Source organism: Scatophagus argus, chromosome 6, assembly GCF_020382885.2.
Source record: "Scatophagus argus isolate fScaArg1 chromosome 6, fScaArg1.pri, whole genome shotgun sequence".
In the NCBI taxonomy this organism is placed as follows: domain Eukaryota; kingdom Metazoa; phylum Chordata; class Actinopteri; family Scatophagidae; genus Scatophagus; species Scatophagus argus.
The window spans coordinates 11,483,518-11,508,040 of NC_058498.1; the positions used below are offsets into that span (position 1 = coordinate 11,483,518).

Below are 24,523 nucleotides of genomic sequence, written 5' to 3' on the forward strand. Positions count from 1 at the left end.
AATGTTATTTCAAAGTTTTAATTATTCCAGCAATAAAACAATAAAATCTAGAGTCAACTGCATATTAAATGCATTTTTGCTAAAATCACTACAATATAAGCACTTGTAGTTAAGTTCCCAACACCTCAATTAACCGCTCACTATTAAGTATGGAGCAATTACTATTATCAGGGGAAGAGCGAAAGAAGGACTTCGGACATAGCTAATGCATTAACAAAAAATGATTCTGCTCATTCCTGTTAAAAGGAAGATCTTACAGAAGTTACGTCTCGTTGCTAGGTTACAGTGCCGAGACACTGCAGGCATGGCTGCTGAGGGGCCATAGAGTGGACACTTGATACTCAGGGCTGAAGGGGGTTTCCATTTGGCAAATAGAGAAGTAAATGTATTTGAAATTCCACACCGGCTAATGAGAAAATCAAGTTACTAAGTGGATGCAGAAGTTAAAGTGTTCAGTTTGTGCCTACTGGGTAATTTCAGGCTCAATTAAAGTTGTTTATGTCACAAACTAATTATTCATATGAATGTGTGTGAGTGGTCGTGCGAATAGCATCATTCAGTTCAGTTTACATACCTCGAAAAATGTTAAAAGCCAACACAAAAAGGACACAATCTTCACCTTGTACTGAGGATAATTTTCGGTGAATGGGCTTTAACGTAGCATAAAGGCTGTTTCACACCAGTCTGATGCAGAAAGTCAGTACAAATATGTGAAAAATTTGCATACATAAATACAGCATTCAGCATTTGGTCATGCCAACTCTGATCATTTTGCAATTGACACCAAAACAGAAATAAAGGCACCTGGACTGGATGAAAGGAAGAGAGTCTGCAGGTGGCAATGTTCCTCATTAAGATTAAAAGCGTGGATTTTTTTTTATGCAGGATATCTTAATGTCTGAAGGCAAAGAGCTTTTTACCACAACAGCCACAAGGACCTTTGTAATTAAAAACATGGAAATGCTGACATATCAGTCCCAATATGGCCCCAAACGTCAGTCACGTCACTGAAATTAACATTGATTTTTATTGTGTATCAAAAAATTTCTGAGAGCAATAGCACCACATTTAGGAATATGTGTTTATTTTCTTTCTGGTGGATATTTAGATGGGAAGATTAATTGCTTTTTTCTCTATCTGTCCAGTAAATATAAAGCAACAGCTAGCAGTCATTTAACTTTAGCTACCAAAACCCAAGGGTGAAAACAACAATCCATTGTTTTACAGGCAGTTATGTGCTGCATTATTTCTTGACTGTTGCGAGACAATTATTGCCTAAGAAGCCGTTGGCCCCCCCGTAAAACTGTGTCATTGTTCTTAAAATTTTGTTTTTGCACTGATTAAACAAATTCAATCTAAGGTGTTAATTAGTGAGTTTTAGAGGTTCTGACTGGTGGATTTAGTTACCGTTTGAAGGAGCCAGGCTCGCCGTTTCTAATAATTACCTGCTTCTCGTGGCTGAAACCAGTAAGATAATCAACAATTTCACATTTTTATATTTTAGAAAGAAGAACATAACCTGTTGTTTATGCACACCTGTGCACACCAGAAAAGGTAAAATGTAGTGAGCAAAAATGAATGATTTAATATTCCATAGCTCTAATAAGATTCGTTGTCTTAAAACTTGTGGACTCTTGCCTTCTTCTCTGAATTCTGTTAGAACATTCACTGCAAACATCAATCAAAGCTGTATACTGTCACCTATTATATCAGAACATGTAGATGCTGTGCTTATTAAGTAAATTAAAGCAATTTGACTTTATATTATTTGCTCTACTTGTTGGCCACAATTTAGTTAAAATTTCCATTACTAGGTCGTGCATCTATAGTTTCCAGTCTTTGTGCTATGGCTGCTGGGTTTAAATCGGATTTAACAGAGCGATATGAGAGTAGCATTAGTCTTCTCATCTCACTCTTCCACAGAGAACATATTATATCCCCCAAAATGTCAAACTTTTATTTAAATATATCCTCAGTCCAAAAAATCCTTTAAATCAGGTTTAGTGCTTTGCCAAACAGCACAATGCACCCTTCAGTTAGTGTTTTAGTCAAATAAACTATCTGATTAATGTGAGGCTAAGATTGTGGTCCTGGCAAACAGATGAGAGTTAAGCTGCAGTTAACTAAAAGTCAGACTGAATGTGACTACTTGGCTGTTAGGGTGAAGAAAGACTGTACTCACATCTGAAGAGCTAATTATTCACAGAGATGCTGTGAAAAGCCTTTTAGACCTTGTTGTGGGAACTGGTTGCAAATTTCTTGGTTGACACATTACCTTGAAAGCCTGCAAAGCCCATTACTATCTTTTTTTTCCCAGACTGCTTCTCTCTGAGTGCCCTATATTATCCCTTTTACACCACTTCCACCTCTTGAAACATCAGAGGCTGTCGTGACTGTGCTGCCCTTCAACAACAGAACATTATAACCCATTGCTGGAAACATACACACAGCTTGTTGTTTTCTTTACATGCTAATTCAGTAACGACGCCATGATTGTCATGTTTGCCCATTCCTCTCTAATTTCCCCTTCTCCATCCCTGCAGGAGGTGCTGAGAGTGAGCTGCCACAGCTGATCTGGGAGGCGTCATCTCCCTCCTGGCAGACGCCTTGGGTGAATAAATAAGCCTCTAATGACGCCACCTTGAATTACGGAAATGCTTACAGCTGCACTATTAAAATGCAGGGGTTTTCTTCTAGAGCTGCAAAGTGGGACGCACAGAACTGGGCTCTTCTACGAATTCTGACAGGCTCTCTCCAGGACGACTTCTGCTACCAAATTGCAGGACCCCATTACTGGCTAAACCCACTGGCATCTAGCTTTCCAATTAGAGCAGAGAGGGGAAGCCCAGCCTCTAGTTGTAATGGAGGACAGTATGGGCAGAGGTAGAGGAGTCAGTGAGAGCTGTGAGGGATGGGGGGAAAGAGAAAAAAGGAGAGAAAATTCCGGCTTCATTTTGTGTAATTCAGCTCCTTCATTCGACCCCATTATCCTACGTACACCCGATGGAAGTCGACAAAGGTGAACTGCCCCAGGGCACATTTACTTTCTAAACACAACAAGATGTAGATGCTTACCGATCTTAGGGCAGATCATACTTAATAAACAACATGCAGCACTTTGAAATTGAATTAGGGGCAGATCAGAGTTTTATTTTTCAGATTTGCTTAATACGGTGAAGAAAGTCTGAGCAGATCTTTGAAATGCTCCTAGTAATTCTACAATTACCTACTCTTAAGCTTTCCCAAACCACAGGTTGTTGACATTGATACAGGCAAATTATAATATACCTGTAAAATATACCTGTGTTTGTAGGGCGTAATATACACCTCAGGAATGAGACAGTCCCCACACAGCTATTCCTAAAGGTGTTCAATTCCCTTTCCTCACCGCAGGGAGCAAAAATGAACCAACTTCCAGTTCGTTAATTAGGTGTCAGACACGGAAACTAAACATAAACAGTAACAGATTGCATTACTCAAAGGGATCACTTCCAATTGCGGTGTCATAAAGCAGGCACAGACAATTTGTGGTACCTAACTTTGGGAAAAGTTCATCCAACTAGAAAGAGAAATCTGTGATTATTTGTTTTCACTACAAGTTTTTCACTGCTAGTGACAAAAAACACACAAACATCGTGGCTGGGATGTCCGTGGCCTTCACTTTTGTTCAGTTTGTAATATCTGTAAAGATGGTTGACGCTGATTGTCACCCCGTCACTTCGCAGCCTTCAGGCTCCTTCAGTCAGACTCCGACTTATATTGTATTGCACAAAAATATGTGTAATAATGAAGGAGAAATGTATAAAATGTGTTCCAGGGACACTGACAGCATGTTTGTGTGTATGTGCGTGCATGTGTGCATGCTCATGCGGTTGCAATGTGTGCTTCCAAAGTATTGACATACAGTGCTTGACTCCCAGGCCGTAAACTTTGAAATCACTCTAGCTTTACCTCCAATATCATCCTCCGCTCTCTCATAGCGTTATTAAACATATCAGTCTCAATCATTTTCAACCGAAAAACACACACAACCATGCCCCAATAATAAAAAGCAATAAAAATGTTCAAGGGAGAAAAAAAAGGATGTTTTCTTTTTCTTTCCATTTATTTGAGCCCAGCAGCTATAGAGGAGGTGGACTAAGTGCTTGAACGGCAGGGCCAAGACATAAAATCTCATCAGCCTTCTGTTTTTGGCATCTCTTCATATTCTAAGATCTCCTTGTGGCTTAGATATAGGCTAGGTTAATAAAGAATAGAGATTTGAGGAGTTGTAGCAGACAGCAAACGGCTTAAGACGCAAACAGATTCCCAGCAAGTGCACATTAGCAGATGAACATTATTCCATAATGGCGTCATTATGCGTGATGAATCCAGTGATTTACCCTATTAATGTACTGCAGGAATTTGCCTTGGGGTACAATGATGGTGTGTGATACTGTGGGGAGCTGTACAGTGTGATACACTGCATGTCAGCAGCGGCACAAAAGCTTCAACTGCAGATCTGAGATCAGCAGTTTTGATGTAAAAATGTGTCTGACTTCTCTGTAGTAGTTTTTTTGTGTGGGTGTGACCCAGTTGTTATTTTCATTGCTGTGTCTTAATAAGAGCAACACCTCACTGTACCATTGTAAATGCACCTGGAATACATCCTTACAGTAAAATCTATGCCCATTACTTTAGCTGTAATCCTAAAGTTATATTCTTCTCTCAATTTATTTCAATGGCCCAGTTTTTTTTGCTTCAAGGCAGTATTCCTGTCTGACTGAAACAGAAATGACCCTGATACTGTAGTAACAATAATGCACTGGTGAGAAACAGAAAACATCAGTGTTCCTGTAACACACAACGGATTCACCACGTTGAAGCTCTTGGTTATTTGGTGTAACAGCAAATTAACAAAATCATAAAGCCAAAAGTGTGTCTTTTCAGTGATGTCTACTTGTTCCTTGTTTTAAATAGTTATATTGGAAGATATTGAGCTGATTAGGCTGATAAACCATAAAAAAAAGAATAAAAGGTTTCACTGCTGAACATGCTTGCTCCTTTGCAGAAATCCGAAGCGACTGCGAAACCCACTTTTGTTCAACTTGTGATTAACCATTAGTTTATGATAATATTCCTGTCATGACCTAATGGTGCAAAAATAACATGCTTCCGAAAATGTCACAACTGATACATATGATGAGTAATTGCCAATGAGGTTAACGATGCAGAAAGCGTGATTATGGAGAGCTTGTTACCAATTTCATGCACTTCTAGTGAATTCATGAATTAAGGGAAATCAATTGATGAAAATGAACTTTTCGGAATACCTTGTGAGAGGCAATTAATCTTCAATGGGAGAGCTGCACTGGGCATGTAATTCAAAGATAAGCTATCACCCACTTATTGCAATAGTTTCTCATTTACTCATGCTAATCGGTGTCTTTCAGCCCTGGCATCTTGCTTATGATAAACAAAATTCCTCTGCGTGGGCCACTCAGCTTTGGCTCTCCAGAATGATCACTGGTTTTTCAATTAACTGCGTGGCTACAAAGTGTCTTTGATAAGCACAGCTTTTTCAAAAAGTTTCTTGTCAAAATGTGGCTGTCAGAGGGTACGCTGCTTTCCAACAACGAAATATCAGCCAGTGACCAAGCGGCCGTTGCTATGCTAGCTCTGTCTGTGTGTATGAGGACAATGTCTGTGTGTGTGTGCGAAATAGAGGATCTTATGTGAGGACACAAAGCTCTGTCTCCATCTGTCACTGGGCCTTGATGTAGTGCTAAAGGTCAAAGTTCAAAGTTTAGATCCTGGGTTGTGATTAATGTAGAGAGACCAGTTGGCAGCTAGCACACATGCGCTACACCCAGTCATTGGGAAGGTGCTCAACTCCGCGGGGGGCTCGGATCTGCTCTTTACTGGCCTTTTGCTCATCAGTTTGTTATACCTCAAATATGTCCCGAGCCAAGACGGAAGATGGCTTCTGGTGATGGCTATTCTTACCTATCAAATTACAAGTCCAAAATTCAAGATCCAAAAAAAAGCAAAACAAAAAATCCCACTCAATACATTTAATCATAGCCAAAACCCATCAGAACAAGGTAGTGCATGTGAACCTTTTAATCTATAGCTTAATTAACCTCAGACATTTGATGTGTAAAATGATCCAAATACTTCCAAAAACCTTCATCTGCATTTTCAGACCTTTTATTGAAACTCCTCAGTTGCTGTTGGGAAATTAATTCTCAGAAATGTGGAAAACACATTTTCTGTGCCCAAAAAAGTGCGCTTGATAGTTATGACGAGTGACTTTCAAAACATCCGAGTTTGGGCTTTTCTTGGACCCATCATCATCATGAGAGCAATGTGTAATTCCCTGTCTATGTTCATCCATTTGTAATGACATTAAGCTATTACCTTTAAATATTAATATGCAGTTCTGATTGGGTCATCCAGTAGAAAGGAAGTCGTTTCAGGATTGAGTCCATGAACCAAGTTTAGTTTATTGGAATGAGGGTCCAAACACATTAATGCAATGTTTGTTAAACTCTCTCTTCCTCTCTGTTCTGATGTATTTCTTTCGTTGGTGAGTCATATAAGTCCATGATAAATAGCACTGACTGCCAAACAATTCAAGGTTCAAGTGCTGGAGAGGATTAGCGATTCTCAGAGCGTGTGTGTGTGTGTGTTTGCTGTATCTGTGTATGTGCACATCCACAAACACTGAAGCTGTGTGCATACAGCATGTGTGTGTGGTTGTTTGTGCGTGTGTCAGCTGCCACATGCTCTGACGGTGCCCCGTATCGACTGCTTCTTCTTCATGATCCGCCCCGCGGGCTGTTAGGAGAAGATTTGGACTAAACAACACGTAGGTAATACAGGGCAATTTGTACCCACTGAGGGCTTTGGAAAGGCCAAAGTCATGACTATTCAATAAGTTTCTCATTATTAAAAACCCTGAGCTTGTACTTTGCAGAATACAGATGTCAGTTCTCGCTATTTGTTTATGTGCTGCTTGTTAAAACAATTATTCACACAGAACATCTGTGTCTCTGATCATTTTAAATAAGAATATGCCACTTCGATCTTTGATTTGCTTTGTTCCTGTGTCTTCACAAACAGAACCTCTGCCATGCCGGTCTGTAAAAGATGTGATGGGACATACAGATGACTACCAGATTCTCTAACAAAGCAGAAGGGCTTCTGCAACTGGATCTTAAGAGCTAAAAGTCAAGGAAGTGGACTATTGGAGGAAATCTCTCACTGCTCTCTAATTGCACTCCTTGCGGCAGATGAGTTTCAGGGATGAGACAGGCTGGCGGCACCCCACTGCTGGTGGTCAGTCTGCATTCAGGGTGATATATGCAACAGCGCTGCAGGGCCAGAGAGCGCAGCCTGTGATATTTATCTGCCCAATTAAGGCCAGTGTATCTGTGAGATGCCTGCCAATGCTTCACCCCCAGCAAATCTGTTTCACAGCTATCGCGCTGTTGATGAAGGATGTATTGTGATAAACACTGCCTAGAGGAGAAGTGAGAGAACCCATGTCTCTGTTGTGATTTACACCTCTGAGAAACCAACTGTTTAGCACCAGAAAAGTCGTGGCCTTACACCAATGGTGAAGGACAATCCTGAATTTAGATTGTTCTCACACTCAGCGTGACTGTCTCGTGTTCCACTGTGCTTCCAGAGTGGCCCCGAGTACAACAGAAATCATCTTAGAAGTCAAAGAGTTGATTAAATTTTCTCGACAGGACACAGCAGTGTTTACAAAAACAAAAGAAAAGAAGAGCTAGAGAAAGCTTTCGTTTATGTCCATTTACTTTGCAGAACTTATGAATTTCACTTTTTAGCCGATTGACTGCATTGAGCATCATCAGAACAAACACCAAAATGCTCTTCATTCACTTACTTACTAAAAACAGACCAGACAAAAGCAAGATTAAGACTTCTGTGTTGGTGGTTAAAGCTTGCAGATGTTGTAATGCAAGGACAGACATTTTTTAAACTGTCCTGAAATAGATATGGATAAAAGCAAAAACAGAGCTGCAACTAATGAACATTTTCCTCATCAGTTACTCTGAAGATTATTTCCTTTATTGACTAAGTAATTGCTATGGCAAAAAAAAAGCATGAAAGTAGAGAAAATATCCAATTTTGTCTGCCAGAAGTCCAAAGATATGAACTTTATTATTGTAGACTGTTGTATAACAACAATGAAGGTTGAAGTCAGTGAGGTTTTGACATTTGACTTAAAAAAGTTACTTGACAATTACTTTTTTGTAACAAAACCAAGCGATTAATTGATTAATAGTTTCAGCTCTACGTCAGACAGCTTCACACTGTCAATCATCAAACAGTGAGAAGAAATTCTCATGCAACATCTAAACCTCCATGATCTGCATTCTCAACCTGGAAAGAGCTGATCTTCAACCAAAAGCCAGTGCATCTGTGCAAAACAGCCATCCATCTTGTTACAGCGCAAACAGACAACAAAGTACCTCAGGGCAAGAAGACAGCAAAGAGAAGATTAGATGAAGACCAGGTTGGACAGTGTGAAGAAAAAGCACCATACTAATATGAATTTAACTGAAGATGACCACTGTTAAAAGGAAGGCATCATTTGTGATGTGGACCAGGAGTTGTGTCAACTTTGGTCAATATTTAATGTGAAGTATCTGCTGGGAGTGCTGCATTTTATTAACACATACAAAAAGAAAAGCAACCTACAACTGATCTGAATCAATTAGTGATAGGGAACTATTACTGTTGAAAAAGAGAGCAAGCACGGGGAGCAAAAGCATTAGTCTGGTTCCAGACCTCTGAATTGCTGTCCACGTCTCCTGTAATGAGAGCCATTCAAACAGATTTGTATTCATGCACACTGACTGCTGTTTTCCTCTGTTGGAACCAGAAATATCAGAAGTATTAGTCTTTCCAGGCTGACATTATGCATGAAGTGGAAACGGAAAACGAAGGAATATAATTGGCAAAATTGAAATTATCAGTATACTGACATGTGTGATTCCAGTGAATACCTTCCAGTAAGAAACACGCTGTCTTCATTTAGAGACACAGAGGGCTGACGGAGAGCTTCGTCACATGGTGCAGAGACAACCACCTGACGTTCAATATGAGCGAATCCACTGTTTCAGATATGGATGTTGCTGAAAAGATTCCAAATTCCAAAACGTGGATGCTTCACACACACGTTCAACCCGGCGGCACAGAAGATCTGTATAATCAGCGCAGTTTCAAGTTGGGCACTCAAGATTAGTGTCACCAGTTCAGTATCTGACCAAATGTGAAATATGGTCATAATCTCCCCTCCTGCTCCTGAGCTATGGTTTTGAATAATAGACAGGAAAGATTATGATGTCACAGTAAAGCTGACCTTTTGATCTTTTGGATATAAAATGTCATCACTTTATCATTTTATTCTATTAGACATTTTTGTGAAATATTGTCATAAATAACACATCAATTCTTGAGTTATATAGCGCAAAACGTATTTGGCTATAGTGACCTTGACTTTTGACCTCTGACCACTAAATTATAATGTAATTCATCCTGGATTCCACATGGACGTTTGTATCATATGTAATGAAATTTCCTTCAGGCATTCCTAAGATACCCTGTCCACAAGAATGGAACGGACAAAAACACTGACCACCCACAGAAAAATGTCTACCAAACGGTGAGTTCAATGCAGAGACTTCCAGACACAACAACACACTTAAATCGGCATAACAGCCCTTCAGTTCACTTAGCAGACCAGTATGGTATGATGGAAATGATGTCGTGGGAATATAGATGACATGGATTGTACAATGACAACATATAGTAAATTTACAATGACAACATATAACAGCCAAATTAATCTGAAACTGGGGCAAATCAGTAAACAGATCAAATAAAATGATAAAGGAGGGAAAAGTGGAAGTAAAGGCCTATAGTCAATATTACATAATATAATAAAAACATAGTCTGATTCAGGTAAAAGCCAAGTTGCCTCTTCACTTGAGTTAAATGAAGCCACACTTTGAGAAGTTAAAAAGAAAAAAGATTCCTGAATGAAATGATTTGCTAGATTATTGATTTACACTTTCTTTATTCCACTGGAAAGGTTTTACAGCGAGAGGATTTACATGACTTTCTATCACGTTATTAAACATCTGTGCACGCGTTGCTGTGCACTGTGACAACTGTTGCTGTGTTTCACTGAATATTTATGACAATTAGCAACTGTGAGAGGTAACAAAGATGATGTTGTCCTGCCAGTTAATTTAATGTCATCCACAAGGACAGGCATGTAGAGAATATATTGGGAAGGGAAGCATAATTACTTGATTAGTTGAAAGTGGGACAGTGTCCAAGAAAATTCACAGGAAGTAAGTCTACATTTTCTGTTTTAGAACAACCCCATTACTATAATCTGACGGCCACTTTGACTTACAATCATAAACATGCATTTCAGAGTACAAAGAGCACAAAAATACCACTGCTGATCACTGTGAGTAAAGTGGGTCCAGAACTGTCATGCAGAGACAATCAAGCTTTCCATAACAGATCACTCTGAATCTTAAATTAAGAAAACTGTGACAATTTGAGCTACAATGTTTAAAGCACAGTGTGTGCAGTCTGCCTCTATGTATTCATGTAAACCATTTAACTTGCAAAGAGCCATTCCAAGAGCCCAAATAAAACTGCCTAAGTTACTCTCCTCTCGCGTTGTATCTGTTCCCTCTCTAGAGAAGAGAGACGTGAGAGCTGAGTGTCTGACCTTTGTCCTTACCCATTTTAATTAACCATGGCTAATATCAGCTATTTCCATGATGAGGACTCACATTATTGCACAAACACACAATCACCTACACACACGTGCATGGAGACACACATATAATTAGGCATGCACATGCAAGCACATAATAGGGGACAGAAATTTAAAGGGGCTAAGATAGGGATTCACAAACTCTCTCTCTGTCACAAACACACACACACACACACACACACACACACACACACACACACACACACAAATGATTAGTGACTAACTAAATGTCAGGGGCCATAATGGCAAATCTGTTCCTTTAGACACACTCATATTCTCTCTACACTTTCGCTTTAATATCAATAGCAGGCCGAGTTGTTCTAATGCATTATTATTCCACCGAGACTCTCGATACACAGATACTCCAGCCAGGGACAGTAAAATCCATCCACGATCCCCCTCTCACAGCACTCAGACATCTTATCACACATGCAGTCATGACAAAATTTTGCATTAGAGTTGTCAGAGGGTTGTTTTTAATTTAGTTTGATAACAGCTCAACATAGACATACACAAGAATGACCGTATATCTTTATTAAATCCAAAACCAGGGAAAGCACACATCATTATCATCATACTTACATTGAAAACTAACACACTAAACACAATGTTAAATAGAATTTGAAGAATGTTTTAGAAAATCTAACTGGAATAATTTCATGTATGGCCACAGCAACATATCCTGGCTATACCTGGCGGAGATCATATGGAAGGATGAAGAAGGAATTTTGTATAAAGTTGGTAGTAAACATTGATGCAACCTTTCAGAGAGATATTAAAGAACTGCAAAATGTATGGCATCCTGTCCGTCCTGTGTATTTCACGATGACCACAGATAATACTGTACATGTAAGGCATTTGCACGACAGCATCAACCAAGTGTTTATCTACTCTCAGCAGTTATTAGAACTTAAAATGCATGAACTGCAGATATGTTACATAAGGATAAAGTGTTGGGCAAATGTCCAGTGAAGCGGATCAAGCCCCTCCCTGAGTGAACTTAAGTAAACAGTTTACATTTGTATTAGAAAATACAGTGTGCACATCTGTGGGTGGCGCCCTAATTTTCTGAAATGGCTACTCAGGAAGGAAAACGACCTCCTCAATTCATTTTTTTAGAACACTTATAGTCTATTACAGTAAACTGACAGTCTAATAGCAGCATTCAATTTAACCTTGGGATGTGTCACAGCCACCATTGACAAAATGTCTCGCTGTGTTTCAGTTTCGATGAAATACGGAGAACTTAACACTCAGCTGTTTAAGCTACTCAGCATCATGTTTAAATAGGAAATTGCTTATCCAATATGTTCACACAGTGCAATCTATATTTAACTGAATAAAGAGCAAGGTAGAGCTAGGTTGCAATTATACTTAAACTTCAAAGTATTGATATAGCTAATCCTCGAGAGGAATCCACGACAGTAAATGAGAGGGAGAAATGTCATTGCGAAGGTGTTCGTTCTCTAGATTAATTCACTGAGTGGCATTAAAGTCTAGTTGACAGGTCTGTATTTTTGGACTCAAGAGAAAATGAAATCTGTTTTAAATGCGCCTGGCAATTAATGAGAGTGCCAGAATCACAGCATATTAAGAACAAACTGCTATTTTCTGGGCCTACTCTGTGATTATTCTCTCTGAGAGGAGCGACGACCTAGAGATTTAACCCTCCATTCCTCTCCTTGCTTAGAAACACTCTCCCCAGACTGACTCACTCCGCGGGCGTGGGCAACGAGTTTTCACTTGTAGATCCACTCTGATCCATATTAATGTCCAAAGCATTTTCATCACATACAGGATTATGTCTATTTGAAAACGTTAACCCTATGAAGTAGTGCATCACACTGAGACTTCGTATAAAGTCTTAGATGAAATCCTTTAAAGATACACGGCATCGCATCTGCTGCATGCTGTTTCGTTTCTACAGTGCATGATCCGGTGATAGTTGGGAAAGATGCATGCTGGGAACAGGCGCTTCGTATTTTTTAAAACCGATCCACGTGACGATATGTCAGCAAGATTCCACTGAATGAACGGCCTGCAGCTTCAGCCTGTTTTGTCTGATGAAAGCTTGAAACACATCACCAATGCCCATGTAGACAGTCACCGGTGAAGGGAAGTATGCCTCTTTCCCCCTACTTGCAGTGACAAGATATTCTTAGATGAGAGGTGCTGTGCATATTTAACACATTATCACATTCACAATCTTAATTAACAGAGAGGGAGGAAAGAGAATGGCGGCTGAGGAGGAGGGTAGTCATGTGATGTGTAGGAGGGCGGGTTGGGCCTGATAGCAATCTCTCATTCCCCTGTATCCTACATCAGATAATGGTCAGGGTAGCCTGTAAATAGGTCAGCGCGTGCATGGTGGAGATTAGGATATTCAGATGAACACCAGGGCTACAGTAGAGTAGTAAAGGAGCTGGCCTGATGTGGACCAGGAATTCGGCGTGGTCATAGTTCATAGGGTTGTCGGTGATGCCACTGATTTTGCAGTTTCTCAATAATCGGCACACAGCCACAAGGCAGAACCCATTCAGTTTAATCTTGTTAAGTCAAGTATTTAAAGGAAGGCTTTAACTGATCAGCAATTACCTGTGCCAAATGTACCTGCACCCCTTTAGTCATTCAGCAGACCCTGATGGCCCTGATGATTATTGCTTTCAGCTGAGATTATGTGAGACACTCATTTAGGCACTGGTAAATCTGGAGCTGTACACTGTGGTAGTAGCTGAACTTAATTGCTTCTTTACTGTACAGGACATTAATATTCTCACAGGTTTCACTATCTGCTGATGTAAAATACTGACAGTAGTCTAACCTACTGCTTTACATCCACTTATTTTGCCCGTCTGCACATGAATCTGCAGATTCGTTTGCAACAAGAAAGAAAACTCAAAATGTAGCTTTCATGTTGCGCCCTCTACTTCACATGACTCTGAAGTGTAATGCCGGTGCAGCAGTGTAGAATCCACAATTTTCTAATTTCTCATGGCCGCTGTTAAATGGCAATGGAGCTATGGGGGGAGAGGCACAGATGCAAACGCCTAATTTGTTCAGGTGACACAAGATCTGAGGGGGATAAATGTCATGCAGAGATTAAACGATTCTGTCGAGATGAGTGAGGAGTCACAGCCATATCTAACCTCCTGCTCCTAATGCAGCAACACGTGTCTCACTTGTGACGAAGTGTGTTGATAATTAGCCTCTTGTTGCTGTAGAACGGTTGTTTGGGTAAGAACAACAGGTTGGAAGGTAAGAAGAATCCTCCAAGGGTTGTGACTGGAAATCATAAAAAATAAATAAACCTTCATTTGTGGCTCCAATAGCAAACTGAATGGTTATTTCTCGTTGTCATGAATAGTTTTTGAAGGTTTTTGCTGATGCAGACAGTACCAGCAGTACTCCAGTTACAAAAAATACTTTCTCAGCGTTAAGAACTTTCAGTGGGTTCCTGAATCACTAAGTCCTCGCTGATCAGAAATTTATGAATTTAAGGATTCATGAAGCAAACTGCTGAGTATATTTCTATCTTCATCATCAGTTTAAAATGATGTCTTTTCCTAAAAAAAAATCATTCATGTTCAGGCTACTGGATCGTACTGGATATTTTAGCATTCCTCTGTTCTGTCTAAGGTCAAAAAAACATTGAAATATGCGTTTATGAAACTGAAATGACATGACCAATGCCAGAAAAACCACCCAGCGCTGCTGACATGGATACACATTTCAGTTAAGGATAATTGCTTGGAGAATCAGCTGGTCAAGGACCCTACAATGCACCTGCAATGGCTTGAGACTGCTGCATATTTCCATACATATACAGTAATCCCTTCTTGCTCCCATTTTCTGTGTTACTCCTCATGGTGCTGTCTAGCAAAGCAAAAGTGCCAAAAAATCCAATGCCATGAAATCCTTTTACTTCAACTGTAACATTCATGTTGCAGCATTAATAAATGTTGTATGCTTGGACTGAAAAGCCCAGATTAAAGTGTCTGTTTTTTTTTTGTTTTTTTTTTACTCTTAGCAAGTCTTCCCTTGCTTTTCAGCAGATGAAAAAACAGCATGGTCCCAGAAGCCTCTGCAACATGACAGAGCTGCTCCCCTGCTGCATCTCATCTGTAACAAAATCCCTCTGTTCTCCATGAGTGGGCTTAAGCATGTGTACACAAGTATCGCACAGTGACAGGTAATGATTCACAACACACAGAGTTTTCACAAAGCAAATAAACAAAAGTACGATATGGTGTGACGTTATGGAGGAGCCATAACAGCACCCACATGTTGGTGTGGTATAAAAATAAAGAAATGACTGAATGGCAGGCAATATAATGAGCCAAATTTTTAACTACCTCGAATACCCCTGTCAGAGATATGACCGCAGGCATTTATCAGCTGGAGTGAGTCATCTGTATTTCGACATATTTGCTGCCTGCAGCTCACACTAAAATACACCGCTCTGTCTCAATGGCTAGCGACCCATTTGCCTAATGACTCAACAGAAGCAGATTTACATAACACAATCACAACACCATCAAGCTTTGCTAATAGCCGATAACAGTAAAAGTAGCGATACATACTTATGGACTTATATGTTCCTCTTTTTTTTCATACTGATTTCATACATTTCTTCTCTTCTTTTACAGCCACTGTTACTTTTTAAAGTAATCATTACCTAAATCTAGATGCAGAGCTGCAGCGAGAAGATGTGAAAACAGAAGCCTGCTGAGTTTTACTCCAAAGAAAGAATTTAAATTTAAACTGAAACTTAAAGAATTTCCCTTCGGGGATAAATAAAGGGAATCTGAAAGTGCAATGAGTAACTTATTTAAAAGATTTGCTTTCGTCTCCATTAAGCGAAATCCCGTTGGCTGTGACTTTGGCCCTTTCCACTGGTGCAACTGACAGACTTGTCATCATAGAAGTAGATGGCGAGATTGTGATGTTTATGGAACTTCTGAAATACATGCTGCCTTCCCATCGACACACAGCTCTGGTCGAACCAGGACAGGTCCAGTCTCTCTTTGCCTTTCAAACACAGTCGCCTTCAGTTTTGATAGGCTGTTACTCATGATGCATAACCAATCAGAGAGTGGTGACTATGGTTGTATTATAAGACTTTCAAATACAAAACGTAATATAAATATAATACTATATTATTCTATATAAAATAATAAATATCAAATGCATTAAATAATAATACAATATAATACATCTATCTATGGTGTGACTGCACACACAGATTGGAGGTTGCATGAGTGTCAAAGGCACACATTTGTAAATCAATTTAACCATTGCCCTAACCCATATTTCCTGTTTGCTGATCCAAAACATTATCTCATCTGTGACTCAAAACCACAATGTGATCCATTCCAGGTGTTAGAAAACGAAGTGTAATCTCTAAGCTTTATTTAACCAAATTAAACATGTTTCTGTGTAATAAAATCACCTGTCTCAGACTGTAAGTGACAAACATCTGACTCAAATACCAACATGTTACATTTGTGAGCTGCATACCGACAGTTGGTCTTTGTATGTCAAACCAGTGCCAAATCTTAGCCACGAGGTCACATCCATCAGGAATTCTGGGCATTGCTAAACTTATTATACAGCTGACAGCTGGCACATTAGCTTCGGTTTGATTGTGGCCATATGGCCAGTGGTGAGGAGCTGCTATGACCTGAAACACCCCTGGTAAGATTCCCATTACAGAATGTTTTTCAGAAAGCCAACACTCACAAAAACATGATGGTCCTGTAGTGACCCTTACTGCCTGCCAAGCAGCTGACTACAGTTTATCACATGTATATTTACAGGCACAGTGTATCTGTAAATGTCACTGAAGGAGGCAAAGTGACTGTTTGCTTGAGCAAAAGGAGCTCTACTCGCTGTCAGGGTGAATATCATTAATTGTAACTCATTCGCTCTGTAGTTCACTCACTCTCAGGCCTGTGCATCATGAACAATAGGGCACGACAGGTTAGAGTAACAAAACAAGTGGACATGGATGGGGTTTAATATAGACAATGCTGTCTATCCTGTGAGTTTTTTGTCATAATTACTGGACTTGTAGTTAGATTTTTTTTGTTAATAACTTCAGGGTGTTTCATGATAACTGGCTCTAACTTCTGGGGATAAACATCCTGCAGCCTCTTCTCTTCTTTAAACTCAGTACATGTTGTTACTAACTGCTGATATGAGACCAGTAACACTCTTCTTTATTGATCTTTCTAACACGTGATAAAATCTAAAGTTACTTTACTTTGGATTGTTTTTAAATGTAATTTTTCCCAATGAAAAGTGCACAAATGTCTGTTTCAGAAAGACTACATCGAATCAGTTTTAGTTAACAGTAGCTAAACACTGTAAAAACTTACAGTTTCATAATTAATTCTTACTAGGCTTACTGCCTTTGCGTGAAAATGCATTTATCATGAGGCACATGTATGATGTGATGTGTAACCACCTAAAAATGAGCTCCTCAAAGCAAATATTTAAGCATGTATCAGTCACATCTGGCTGATGCCTGATCTACTGAATGAAGTCAGCGTGAAGCTGTTTAAAATGGATGTGTGTGTGACTTGAGTAGTAAATTAGGACAAAAGAAAAAAGGAGACAAAAGTGAGCTTACTGAAAAGACTGCAACAAGACATAAGACTGGTGATGGACACATTGGCAGCAGTAGAGTTTGCCCTGTGACCTTTCAGCTTTGGGACATTCACTGTAACTGTGTAGCACCATAGTGCTCTCACAAGCTGACAACTGCTGATAGAGCACTGAATTTATATTATGGGCACTGAGCTAATGTGCTTTTACACAAACAAACAATAAGTGAGCCAGTAGATGTTTAGTGTCTTATCAAGGATACTTTGAGATTACACAGGGGTTTCATTCTGTGACCCTCTGAAAATGGGACAGGCTTGTTAACCACTTCTAGGTCAGTAAGGTGAGCTGCACTCTTATCATTAGCCATGTGTCTACCAGTTTAACTGACAACCTTATAAGTAACCACAATAATTTATAAGGCTCTTGTGGTATGCTCAGACCAACCATGGCGCCGCCCTACACCCAATCAATTTTAAAAGTATAGTGCAAGAAGGTGGATGCTGACATATGGTATCCGGCAGCTCTGAAAATTCAGAATAAATAAATGAGCTAAGGGCACACTGCAGTCTTGGTTACTGCTCACGGTTTGCCATTTGTTAATATTTTCTTAACAGGCACGGACACATGAGAAGGTAAATGCTGCGTTCTGACTATTCTGATAATTCCCTGGTGTTACCTAACAGGCCAGTGGAGACAAAAACAAAACAAATACTCTAATTTTGGTTTAGACTGAACAAAACACACTGCAGGTACGATCACACCCCTAAAATAATTTTTCCTCAGCTTACTCCAAATTATGGCAATGCCAGCTAGAGAGCTGTTTCCACTTTCACGTTTCACATATCACAGCTTGCACTTCTGCAAGCAGTGTGTCTCACCCTTAACTCCTCTACTAATACACTGGCTGTGTGGAAGTGTGCATATTCCAACATTATGTTGCTTTGAAAGTAAGGCCAAGGCTTAAAAGATAGGAAAATCTGCTAAGCACTTGCAATACATCTGATTTACGCTCAGGGATACATCAAGAGTGTTAACAGTGGGCAATGAATGCAGGCTATCACACTATGTGGTGAAATAAATACTGATATTAAAAACAGAAGGTTAAAAAAAAATATTTTCATTTGAAAAGGCTGTCTAATAATAAATCATCCTCATTAATATTTTAAGTCAAATGTAAACAGAGCCAAGAGGACCATACATGAATCTCTGCATCAGCCTGTTAAAGAAAAAGAACACGGCATTTGGAAGATGGATTTTCAGTGCGGTTGTTTTCTCGCTGCTTATCTTCACTCTGAGGTATCAGCATTCAGACTCAGCCACCACACTATTACCTCACCAAGTAACAATTAGGATACTGTCATCAATTAGCTCTCTCAGCCTACTTAATGTCCCATAAAACACAACTGCACCTATTGACCTTGTTAGACACAGAGATCCTCCAGATGAAGCCCGATTTGGGCAATGGCAGTTTTATTATGTTAAAAGGCTTATACTCACAGCTCTAACACCTGTTACCAAATGCAGTGTAATGACATACACAGCATAACAACTAGCTAGACAAAATTCATTTAAGAGTCCTAAGAATCACATCTTACTTTGTTACCTGCCGTGACAAAGCCCACAGAGGCTTGATTAAAGCCACGTACGTAGCCTGCCCTCACTCACTTAATTCAACAAGTGTCTACTTTTTCTTGCATAGCCTACAGGCACAAAATGTACCCTACAGTGTCGGTTTGCCTCCACAGTTAAAAATTTCCCTGCTCAAAAGATTTTGTTGTTCTATTATTTTTACAGAGAACGACTCGAGCTCTTGTTCTTACTCTTAGTGTAAGAGAATTACAGACATGTTTAATGCACAGATGGTGCCAGATACACCTGTGACCAGCAGGTACACGGACAACACAGGAATACCGTCGGAGTCGCCACGGAAATCTGGCTGGCTAAATGATCCGTGTAATAAGAAACAGGATGTTAGATTTAAAAAAAAGAGAAAAGAAATCAGAAGTCAAAGTATAAAGCAAATATCCTATCAAATACTAAACATCAGAGAGCACGACAACTACAGGTGCAGACAAGTAAATACCAATGGAAATGAAGTAAATTAATAAGTTATTTAATACCGGAGTATGCACGCGCACACACACACACACACACACACACAAAGAAAAGTCCACATATGAATATCACGACCAATACGCACCTTTTACAATTAGGTTGAGGAGCTTTGGCCTCGGGTTGCGCTCACTCTGAATGGAGCACGTGTACTGGCCATCGTCAGTTACATCCACTTTCTGTATCTGAAGGCTGTACTCATGTTTGTCTCCGACGCTGGACACAATGGACACGCGTGGGTCCACAGACCACTTGTCGTTCCCTGCGAATATGATGCTCGAGCGGTTCAACCAGGCTCCTTTAGAGATCCCATCCAACAGGTAGCACCTACAGTGACCAGAAACACTTCGGTTAGATCCGGAGAAACGCTCGTTGGCCGACTCTGAAAACAAAAGAATGAAGTAGTAGCTTTTGAAATTATTTTGTTCAAAGACTGAATACTGTTTTAGCTCCATCATCTTGCTTTCTAATTAATAAATTCTACCTCTTCAGCTGACAATTTTAGCTGTTAGTGCAGCATTGTGTGTGTTGGTAAGTTCTCCCCCAAAACAAGTTCTGAGGTTTAACGTATATACAAAAATTCCAGGAAATGTTAGCCTCAGAACTTGTTTTTTTAATACCAGGGAGCATATGGACTTTTTATAGGCAAAAATGGATTATGAGCCATAAAGTGAGTCATAAAAGACAGAAATCTGAACATCTGAAAATGACTCAATCTGTTATAGATGCTATAAGATTTGACTCAAGACTAGAACAGCTAGACCGATGAGTCACTATTTTGTAGGAACGGCTGCTCTGTTGTTGTCGGACCTTCTGAGTGGGCAAAGACATCGGAAGAAAGTGTATTACTTTATTATTCTTTCACTTGCAAGTCAAATGTGTGGTTTAGCAAAAACAGTTCTACCTACATTTATGTTTTCACAACATTTGCGATTTATGTTATTTATGTTGTTGTTTTTCATCTTAAATATCCGTCCCTGGACAATGTAAAATGAGAGACCTTTCAGAGACCTGAGACGTTTAAGCCTTCAGTTTTAACTGAGAAAAATACTCATGCAGTGGATAGTGTTGACAGAAAAATGCCACAAAAGACATCAGAGCAGGGGTGCACAGAATTGAAACACAGTACAGGACCCAGCAGACTGACTGTAAAACATGCTGCGTACAATATCAAGTGAGATTTTCACTATTCAAAATCCTGGCTGTATCTATTCTGCATTTAGCTTTTTAGTGCGAATGGGCAATCATCAGCAACATCTGGTGAACAAAGTCCAGTCACAAATAAATGAAACATCTCCAGCTCAATAGGATGTATTCTACGGCTCTGATTATCGAGGCCAAATGCAATTTACTTCTGAAAGCTAATTGTACAGCGACAAAGGGTCAGTGAATTGTACAACATAATGAGGCTGGGGTCACCACCGTCAGAAGCCAGTTGTATTACTCATCATTCCAGTGCTCTCTAGACTCACAAAATCGCATCATATTCTGTGACAAATACTGCAATAATGAGAAGGAAAAGAGGCAATCAAGTTTAGGCTCTTTAGCTGTTGTCAACACACCACGCAGACTGCCAGCACCAGAAGTAAAGCCGCTGAGGAAATCAGTTTGGCACTAACCACAAAGCTCTTTACCCTCTATGCCAAGAAAGTGTCTGTCAGGAAAGCAGGGAAGAGGACAATGGTCTCGTCCAGGCTGGTCTCCCCCTTAGAGAAGGTGCTGCCCTGGAGGTATTGTGACAAATAAGTGGCAAACAATGGAGAACGGAGTGCAATGAAAACAACACAAGGAGAGGAGTCCAGGTCCTCTGGAAAACTCACACGGACCTCTCGGGTAGTTAGCTTATTGACCACCTGAGCCAAAGTGTTCTTGGCCCTCAGGCAAGATTCACTAAAAGAGCCTTGAGGCAAGTCTCACATCTTTTTTTTTTTTTTCCCCTTCCAACTTGAATTTAAGGGCACTGATTATTTATCCATTAATTTCAGGTAACGGTAGATCTGTTGGCTTCAAATTTAATGCATAAGATTTTGAAGCTTCACGGCCCTAACTTCTGTAAAATGTATTAAAAAATACATAAATGAATCTAGTTTTAAATGCATCGTCTGCTTTCCAGAGGAAGAGCCTCCATGTAGCATGGCTTTCTACCTACCTCCATGATCACAGGCCTTCAGTGACTAATAATTTAACACAGTTTTGTGGGACCGCTGGGAGAGCCGACTTAAGTCTTGAACATTAATGCACAATGTTTTCGGCCCACAGCCGCTGATGTGAAAAACATGTCAACAGCTTGCTGGGCTTTCATCATTATATCGTTGTAAAACAGGATAGGCATAAAAATGTTTTCTCCAGTGTATTTGCTATTGATTTCTCTGTTTTTTTTTCTACTAGAAATTGTCCTTTCAAAATGAAATATTCACTAGTGTGGGCTTGAAAAGTGGCTGATAAAAAAAAATATATTCCCTCAAAAGAGATCAGAAGCTGGAGTCAGCTTGAATACATGTCAGTTACGATATACATCAATGTTGACAGGTTTTTTTACAGCTTGAAAAATTATCAAAAGGTCCCACATCAGCACCGCAGCAGAATCTGCTTCTCAGTTGTCCGTTCGTGTGATTGGTTTGTTCAAAACACTAGTAGCTTCGCTGTAATATGGATATATAAACTGCTGACCAGTGATGCTTCTCTCTGTGAAGAAGGAAATAACAAACTTTTAACAGCCACCTTTCAAGGACAGATTTCAAATAAAGGATCATTTTACAAAGTGTAGTACCAGAGTGGCTGAAGGACACTTCACCCAGACAGGATTTCTACTTGGAGACTTGACATTTTCTTCATCTTGATGAACCTGTCCTTGATGTTCTTTCGCTGTTTTTGAAGTTTGCTTATGACTGCTGAGTGTCTTTGCATTGTCCCTCCAGAAATTATTATTGTTATCTCATGTTCCTTGTAATCTCACACCAAGGTATATCCATACACCACCTCACAAAGCCCCGCGCCGAAAAACACACTTTTACATTAGCAGTTTGTCTCAGGTGTTGTTTACTGCTGCTTCCTTCCTTAGTTCCTGCTGCCTTGGATAGGAACTACATATGCACTCATCACAAGTCTGGAATGATTTGACAGCTCAGTGTGGCAGATTTAGGCTGCTGTTAGGCCCAGCCGTTTTGGTTGTCTGTCATATGAACCAAACTGATGGAGTGTAGAGTCAATGCATTGTTATGAAAAAAAAAAACAAAACAAAACAAAACAACGGATGCATATGTACAGTGCTGTGATGAAACCGCAGTGGTAACTGTTAGTGGCCTAAGTCAGTCCTGTCAATTCTGCAGTCACAAAACACCAGAGGTTTACTGATGTTTGCTCTCTGCAGATTATTATAAAGTAACTTTGTTTCACTTCTCCACAAATAATTTCTCATCCTGCGTTTGTTTTTACTTTATGGAGAGGTGGTTCATCAGCAAGATAATTTAGCTGGACTGTTTAACTGCTTGTCATCTTTACAGATTAATGTAAGCTGGGGCAGATCCTGCTTAATGCCAGTGAAAAGCAAGGATTTCAGCATCTACAATCCTTTTTTTTTTTCATTTGTTTTTTTTAACGAGTTGACTTTGATAGGTTTGCTTTGCCTTGTTTTTCCCATTCCACATTTTGAAATATACCATGAAAGACATTAAAAACAACATGCAGTACATCACGTACCACAACCTTGCGCATTAATGTGAAACAGCAGCAAAGTCAAGTCATCAGCTAGGCCTTTCTTCTGACGCATTCCCATTGACCATCTCCTTAATCAGGCATCGCTGCACAAAGCTAGCAACACCTACGGTGGGCTTCACTTTCATCAAGCCCCTTTTCTCTAGGAACACACCGGGATACACACTTCCCATGGGTTATACAAAGCTCAGGTAATTATTCCACAGACCTCGGCGCATCCACTCTGAAGCAGCTTTGACACCTGAAACATGTACTAATTGATACTTTTATTTATCCCTGCTTCTGACAAGTGACTGCAGGAAAAAAAACAAAAAAACAGGCTCATTACAAGCTTTCCTTTTTTCGTATTTTGGCTCACAAATAGCAGAGTTCAATTCAAACCGCAGTGATTATGCACAATGTGAAAAAAGACGGAAAGTGATAAGCTGGTGTTTGAGCACCTCACATGAATGGAGAATGATGACAAACCATTAATTACAGTATGGCAGCTGGTAAGAGAAGCAGATTGTAATCCGTTTAGCCAAACTCATTCAAGCTCTTTGATTGGATGCCATAATTAACACTGGGGCATCATTCTGACCCAGATTGTTATTTGCTTTATAAAATTGTTTTCTAGGTTCTTCAGCTCTAAATATTCTTCTTGGCACAAACTTCACAGATCTCCTCTTGCAAACATATTTCAGTGTTTCACAGTCTAGTAGTTCACATTCAGCAGTTGCGTTTTTTTTTTTTTCCCCTGCATTTGGCTGAAGAAATGAACACTCTTCTGGATGGATCCCTCTGTAGTCTGAGATTTCATGTTATGTAACAGTTATATAATAAACACAGAGGATATTTAAACTTTAAGCCATGCAGAACCCATGTGTGCTCACTATTCTCTGCTTTTTTCCTGACTCGAATTAAAACGGAAACAGTCCCACACCTCTACCTGTTTTCTCCAAAAAATACAGTAGATGCGATATAGTCTTGGCTTTTAGTTTTACTTTTATTTTTGCCACAAGTGTTGAATGCTGAACACCCATGAGGTTTCTTGTCTTGATGTGTCACCCATCTATTGTTAGTTAGTGTTTTTGCAAATGCATTGAAAGGAACATGCAACCACATATACTTTGGATTAAAGAAGCAACAACAGTTTTTTTGTCACGGGGTGGTGGCGCTCACTGACTATGCTGTTGTGGTGAACGTGCTAGCAGGCAGTTGCCTGTTTTCAAAACCACCCAACATGCAAATAGCATTAGGATTCATAGAACAGAGACACAGCTTCAGGCCGCAAAAAAA

The 24,523-nt window shown here is 39.7% G+C and overlaps 1 protein-coding gene across 2 annotated transcripts in view; it reads right to left on the reverse strand.

Annotated features, from left to right (window-relative positions):
- Positions 1-24,523, reverse strand: part of negr1 (neuronal growth regulator 1) — a 127,708-nt gene that overhangs the window by 68,522 nt on the left and 34,663 nt on the right. For both annotated transcript variants that reach the window (XM_046391146.1, XM_046391147.1), the window contains exon 2: positions 19,620-19,858. In XM_046391146.1, coding sequence (XP_046247102.1) covers positions 19,620-19,858 — 239 coding nt within the window. The remainder of the gene's footprint in view (positions 1-19,619; positions 19,859-24,523) is intronic.